At 45.1% G+C, this 7674-nt stretch overlaps 1 protein-coding gene across 2 annotated transcripts in view; it reads right to left on the reverse strand.

The window, feature by feature from the left end:
• The window catches only part of TUBGCP3 (tubulin gamma complex associated protein 3), a 117642-nt gene extending 115569 nt beyond the window's left edge, over positions 1-2073 (reverse strand). For both annotated transcript variants that reach the window (XM_049867179.1, XM_049867177.1), the window contains exon 1: positions 1611-2073. In XM_049867179.1, the coding sequence (XP_049723136.1) occupies positions 1611-1686 (76 nt within the window). In that variant the 5' untranslated portion in view covers positions 1687-2073. The remainder of the gene's footprint in view (positions 1-1610) is intronic.
• Positions 2074-7674: the final 5601 nt, after the last annotated feature.

Below are 7674 nucleotides of genomic sequence, written 5' to 3' on the forward strand. Positions count from 1 at the left end.
ATGATTAGGAGCATTAGAGAAGTTAACTAAGAGTGCTGGAGATACACATACAGGAGCTAGAGAGAAAAAGAGAAGACAGCACACAAGCTTATGCCCACCTCAAGACCTTTGTCCCTGTTCCCTCAACCTGGAACACTCCCCAGATACTCACACCACCCTCCTCACTCCAATCAGGCCTCTAAACATCTCCTCAGAGGCCTTCTCTGACCTCCCTCTCTGTGCTTTTACTCTACCATTAGTGATAAGTGTTTTCATCTTAAGACTCATCACTAATTATCATCATATATTTATGTGTTTATCATCTACGTTTTCCACTAGAATGTAAGCTCTATGAGATGTCTATCCTGTCCAGCTCTACCTCACCACGCCTAGCACAGTGCATACTTAGGGTGAACAGTGATGAGATGGAACGTTACAAAATGTAGCAGGAACTATGAAATCGGAGTCCCTTAATATGTTGTTGTTGTCGGGTGCCGTCAAGTCAGTTCCCACTCATAGTGACCTTATGTACAACAGAATGAAACACTGCCTGGCCCTGCACGGTTCTCACAATCGTTGTTACGGTTGAGCCCACTGTTGTAGCCACTGTGTCAATCCATCTCCTTGAAGGTCCTCCTCTTTTTCGCTGACCCTCTATTTAACACAGACACCCAAAAAATTTACCTTTTGCCCCAAAGGTTATCACAGAACATCAAATAAATGGCACACACTAACTGTCATGTGTTATAAGAGAAAGGTCAAAATACAGCGTTAACACTTTATTAAATGTAGTATTTTAAAAGTCTTCCCTCAAAAATTGCACAATTTCTTTTCCACATTGTAGTGCTTAAGGAGTAAGTAACCCAGTTACTTCGATTACCGCAAAATTCTCTCATGATGCATCTAATTCTCCTCTCCCCCATGCCAAGAGATGACATATTGGACCATTTTTAAAAATACCTCGGGTACAGAAGAGCTTTACATATTGCATAGGATTGGTTTTTGGTTTTGCTTCTTAGTAGCAACATCCGCTGTGTGAACTTTCCTGAATAGTTTTATATAAAATCCAACCTTCAACCCTTTACTATTAAAAAAAAAAAAAAAAAGGTAGCTGGTAGTCACAAGTACCCCTTCACGTAACAACGTTACACTTTCCTAAGAGAAAGGGGAAAACGACGTGGCCGCCCCCGTGGCGTTGCGACCCGAGGAGCTAACGTCGCCCTGCACCGCCCTCACAGCGTGTGACTGGGAACCGGGTCTACCCTTCTCCCGCCGCGTCAGCAAAAACCCAAATAATAAACCCAAATGAAGCGCCCGGGCTCCCGTCACGTCAGAAGGGGGGATGAGCGGGCGGCCCGGCAGCCGTCTCCGAGTCCTCAGCTCCCGGGGCTCCGAGCCCTCAGCTCCCGGGGCTCCGAGCCCTCAGCTCCCGGGGCTCCGAGCCCTCAGCTCCGGGGCTCCGAGCCCTCAGCTCCCGGGGCTCCGAGCCCTCAGCCCCGACACCCTCCGCCCCGCTGCCGGCAGACTCCGAGCTCCGCCAGGAAGGCAGCGGCCTCCCGCCCCGGCCTCCCCGGCCTCCCGCCCCGGCCTCCCCGCCCCGCGGCCCCGCTCCCGAGCCCGGGCGCCCTCACCTTCGCTCTTGCCCAGAATCCGGCAGCACAGGTTCTGCAGCAGAACGTTGGGCGACTTCTGGTCCGCGACCGCCATCGTCGCCCCGGCTGTGGAAACGGGCGTCGCCGGGGAGCCTGAGGGAGGTGGGCGCGCGGGCCCAGCCGCCGGGGAGCCTGAGGGAGGTGGGCGCGCGGGCCCAGCCGCCGGGGAGCCTGAGGAAGCTGCCCCCACGGCGCACCCGCCGGCCGCCGCCGCCGCCTCCTCAGGCCGGAGCGCGCTCCCGGTCTCCGCCGCGATCCGGCCACTGCTGCGCGCAGGGACCCGCGTACCGGCCGCAGCCGTAGCCCCGCGCCGCGCTCTAGCTCCCGACCTCCTTCCCTGTCAGGTTAAGGAACCGAGACGGCGGGCAGCAACGGCGCCATTTTAACAGAACCCGCCGAAACTGAGGCCAGCCCCCACAATGCCCTTCTTCTTCCCACCGCTTCAGGGCTTCCGAGTGCAATGGCCTAAAGGTTCCCCCTCTCCCGTCTCCGCACGCTTCCCCACCACCACCACCAAGCGGGACGGGAACGTTCCGGAGAACAAACTGCTCCATGCTACCTCCTACTGTGGTAACGTCCGCAGTCAGCACTGCTGCTGGGTACGTCCGGGAACGTTTTCTAAACATCTCAAAACGTTCCCCAGAGGCTCATCATGGTTGACTGTCTTGCTATGAGAGCCCTTGGCGGCCCGTAGCGCGTTTATACGCCATAATTTCGGAGTTTTTAAAAACTATATTGGTTTGAGATGTACTTTTAGTGGAAGTTGATTGACAGGAGTACAAGGGTTTTAATTTTTTTTACATTTAGTTTTTTTTTTTTTTTTTAGCATTTGAGCGTTGTGCTCAAAGTGGGCACTTTTTATACGTAGAATATGTGGCTGCTCAGGGCATAGTTTTAATGACACTGACTCACCAACCCCAACCCTCCATCAGCTTCTTTACCTCAGTCCCATAAAACTGTGATATCAGTGGAAGAATAAGAATCAGCCAGATGAAGACTCAAAGAAGAGGAAAAGGCCAAAGAAGAAAAAGATTAATGAATACAGCAAATACATCATATAAGTTCAATGATAGGAGTTAACTCCGAGTGTACCAGGTACTGAAAACTGCCTGACCCAGGAAAAAAAAACTAGAAAAAAATGACTCAATCCGCACATCACATCACCTGGTTAAGCGCATGGGATCCTGCCATCAGTGGGCCTGTGCAGTTCATGTGGCTATGGTAGATTAGACCAGGAATGGGTACTTGTCACAAGCTGGACCGATCAAAGTTTCTTTCCAGGAAATTTGGAAATCAGATCGAAAGAATTTGTAACCCAGGATAGCCTGACCTATAATACGGAAAAAGAAGCACTTTCCAACTATCAAGTGAATTTAGGAGGACAGAAAACAAAAAGAGGACTTACCAGAAAAGAACTCCAACCCCATCCAAAAAAAGACCCCCTGAGGCTCCCTCTTTGAAATCACAGGTGACATACGGTACCATGTTCTTGTTGTTAGCTGCCATTGAGTCGTCCATGACTCATGGTGACCCCATACACAACAGAACAAAATGCTGCCCAGCCCTGCATCGTCCCCATGATGAGTTGTGGATCAGGTCGTTGTGATCCACAAGGTTTTTATTGGCTGATTTTTCAGAAGTAGATTGCTGGGCCTTTCTTCCTAGTCTGTCTTAGTCTGGAAGCTCTGATGAAATCTGTTCAACATCGTAACAACACACAAGCCTCCGCTGACAGATGGCTAGTGGCTGCATGTGAGAGGCACTGACTGGAAATGAACCTGTGTCTCCCATATGGAAGGTAAGAACTCTACCACTGGATCACAAATGCCCCCCTATGATACCACAGTGGTAGCCTATTGAAGGCCCCAGACTCTGGAGAACCTTTTTGCTTCACTATACACTTTAACACCTGTCCTCTTCTACCATTTGAGTTTGAGGACTAGGCGAGTCATAAGCGTCACAGGAAAGAACCCGTAGGAGGCTCTTAGTGAGGCAATTGGAAGGCCAAAACTTGACATCAAGATCAAAACTGCAGTTTCAGATAGTAGCCTATGCCCATGGCTCTCCCCCTTTACTTCCCAGCCCTGCTGCTGTATTTGCCTGGGCTTCTGAGGTAAATCATGACAGCAGCATCACTGGGTGCAAACCACCCATGTATATGGGGGAATTTAGAAAGCCACATGCGTGCGGAGGCAAGACACAAGCTCAAAAAAATACCTAAGAAGATTATACACTTTGACCTCAGACAGATTCCTAATGATGTGGATTGAATTGTGTCCCCCACCCCAAAAATATGTATGAAAGTCCTAATCTCTGTAAATATGACCCTGTTTGGAAATAGGAATTTTTTTATGTTAATAAGCTCATAACAGATTATGTGGGCCCTAAACCTAATCACTTCTGAGTCAAAACTTTTGAGTCATACTGTCAAAAACCTAAGACAATGAGAGAATCTTAAAAGTAGCAAGAAAGAAACAAGTCATCATATACAAGAGATCCACAATAAGATTAACATCTGATTTCTCATCAGAAACCACGGAGACCAGATGGTGGTGGGCTAACATATTTGCAGCTTCCCCCCGCCAAGATCAGGAACAAGACAAGGATATCCACTTTTACTACTACTATTCAACATCGTACTGGAAGTTCTAGACAGAGCAATTAGGCAAGAAAAAGAAACACAAGCACTCCGAATGAGAAAGAAAGAAGTAAAACTACCCACATTCACAGATGACAGAGACTTAAATGTAAAGCCAAACACTACAAAATTTCTAAAACAAAGCATAGGAGAAAAATGTTTGTGAACATGAGTTACAAGAATTCATCATAAGAATTAAGAACTTCTGTTTTTAAGAAGGAAACCCTGGTGGGGTAGTGGTTAAGTGCTGCAGCTGCTAACCAAAAGATCTGCAGTTTGAATCCACCAGGTGCTCCTTGGAAACTCTGTGGGGCAGTTCTACTCTGTCCTGTAGGCTCACAATGAGTCTGAATCAACTCGACAGCAATGGGTATGGGGTATGGTATGGTTTTTGAGAATACAGTGTTGACAAATAAAAACTACGATGGAATACTATCTCATCCCAACAAGACTAGCATTAATCCAAAAAACACAAATAGTAAATGTTGGAGAGGTTGTAGAGAGACTGGAACACTTGTATATTGCTGGTGGGAATGTAAAATGGTACAACCAGTTTGGAAATCAATTTGGTGCTTCCTTAAAAAACTAGACATAGAAGTACCATATGATCCAGCAATGCCACTCCTTGGAATATATCCTAGAGAAATAAAGCCCTCACACAAATAGATATATGCACGCCCATGTTCATTGCAGCATGGTTTACAATAGCAAAGAGATGGAAACAACCAAGGTGCCTGTCTTAGTCATCTAGTGTTGCCACAAGTGGATGGCTTTAACAAAGAAAAATGTATTCTCTTGCTTTCTAGTAGGCTACAATCCAAATTCAGGACATAAGGTCCAGGGGAAGGCTTTCTCTCTCTGTCAGCTCTGGAGGAAGGTCCTTGTGATGCATCAGGCTTCCCTTGGTCTGTCTGGGAGCATCTCAGGTCCACAGGACACAGTCTGTTCCCGGCACTGTTTCTCGGTGGTATGAGGTGCCCAACTCTCTGCTTGCTTCCATTCCCTTTTTATCTCTTGAGAAAGAAAAGGTGGTGCAGGCCGCACCCCAGGGAAACTCCCTTTATGTTGGATCAGGGATGTGACCTAGGTAAGGGTGGTGCTACAATCCCACCCTAACCATTTTTAACATAAAATTATAATCACAAAATGGAGGACAACCACACAATGTTGTAAATCATGGAGCAGCCAAATTGATACACACATTTTTGAGGGGACATAATTCAATCCATGACAGTGCCCATCAATAGATGAATGGATAATCAAATTATGGTATATTCATACGATGGAATAGTATGCAATGATAAAGAACAATGATGAATCCTTGAAACATCTCATAACATGGAGGAATCTGGAATGCATTACACTGAGTGAAATTAGTCACAAAAGGACAAATATTGTATGAGACCACTATTATAAGAACTCAAGAAAAGGTTGAAATACAGAAGAAAACATTCTTTGATAGTTAAAAGGGTGGGGGGGGGGAAGAAGCATTCACTAATTAGATTAAAAAAAAAGAAAAAATTAGATAGTAGATAACAATTATTTTAGGTGAAGGGAAGCTCAGCACACAATACAGGGGAAGTCAGAACTACTGGACTAAACAAAAGCTAAGAAGTTTCCTGAATACAACCAAACAATTCAAGGGATAGAGTAGCAGGGGCGGGGGTCTGGGGACCATGGTTTCAGGGGACATCTTGGTCAATTGTCACAACAAAGTGTATTAAGAAAACGTTCTGCTTCCCACTTTGGTGAGTGACGTCTGGGGTCTTAAAAGCTAGCAAGTGGCCATGTAAGATGCATCAGTTGGTCTCGATACACCTTGAGCCCAGGAGAATGAAGAATACCAAAGACACAGGAAAATAAGAGCCTAAGAGACAGAAAAAGGACCACATAAACCAGAGACTCCATCAGCCTGAGACCAGAAGAACTAGATGGTGCCTGGCTACCACCAATGACTGCCCTGACAGGGAACACAACAGAGAATCCCTGATGGAGCAGGAAGACAGTGTGATTCAGAACTCAGATTCTAGTAAAAAGACCAGACTTACTGGTCTGACTGAAACTGGAGGGACCCCAGAGGCCATGGCCCTCAGACTGTCTGTTAACCCAAAACTAAAACTATTCCCAAAGCCAACACTTCAGACAAAGATTGGACTGGACTAGAAAACATAAAATGATACTAGTGAGGAGTGTGCTTTCTAGCTCAAGTAGACGCATGAGACTATGTGGGCAGCTCCTGCCTGGAGAGGAGATGAGAAGGCAGAGGGGCACAGGAGCTGGTTGAATGGACTCAGGAAATACAGAGTGGAGAGGAGGAGTGTGCTGTCACGTTATAGGGAGAGCAAAAGGGTTCACATAACAATGTGTGTATAAGTTTTTGTATGAGAAACTGACTGGAATTATAAACTTTCACTTAAAGCACAATTAAAAAAAAAGAATACAGTGTTGACAGAATGAAAAACAAACCACAGATATGGAGAAAATATTTATAAATCATATATCCGATAAAGGAATAACGAAATGAGTGTTCAACATCCAAGAAAAAGACAACAAACACAATTTAAGCATGGACAAAATATTTTTAAAGATACAGCACCAAAGAAGGTGTACATATGGTAAATAAATACCTGAAAAGAAGGTCTACATCATTAGTCTTCAGGAAAATGTAGTTTTAATACCATAATGAGCTACCACTACACACCAATTAGAATGGCTAAAATAAAAATCTGGTCGTACAGTATACTGGCAAGGATGTGGAGAAACGTACACTGCTGGTGGAAACCCTCACTGGCACAACCACTTCAGAGAACAGTTAAACACAGGCTTATCACACGACTTAGACATTCTACTTGTGGCTATTTATCTGAGAGAAAAGAAAGCAAGTGTCCCTAACCAGACTTGTACGGGAATATAGCAGCTTTACTTGGTATAGCTGAAAACTGGAAAGAGCCCAAATGTCCATCGGCAGGTGAATGTGATAAACAGATTGTGGTGTATCCATTCTGAGGGGAAAAAAAAGAAAGCTTTGATACACAAAACAACATAGATATTAAAATGATGTGTTAAGTGAAAAAAGGCAGATGAAGGACCCAAATTGCATGATTCCAGGTATATAAAATTCTAGAAAGCAGATGAACAGGAGGGGCAGGAGAGAGGGATTGTTAAGAGTATAGGAAAATTTTTGAGGGTGATGTATATGTTTACTGCCTTGAGTGTGGTGATCAAATAATACACTTTTAATTTGCACGTTTTCAATTTGTTGTATTTTCATGTTCATTCAGTTCAATGTACTTTGTTTTTATTTCTCTTGAGACTTATCCTTTGACCCACTGATTAATTAGAAGTGTATTGTTTATTTTTCAAGTCATTGAAGATTTTTCCTTTTATTGTTCTATTGTTGGTTTC

Source organism: Elephas maximus, chromosome 23 (assembly GCF_024166365.1).
Source record: "Elephas maximus indicus isolate mEleMax1 chromosome 23, mEleMax1 primary haplotype, whole genome shotgun sequence".
In the NCBI taxonomy this organism is placed as follows: Eukaryota; Metazoa; Chordata; class Mammalia; order Proboscidea; family Elephantidae; genus Elephas; species Elephas maximus.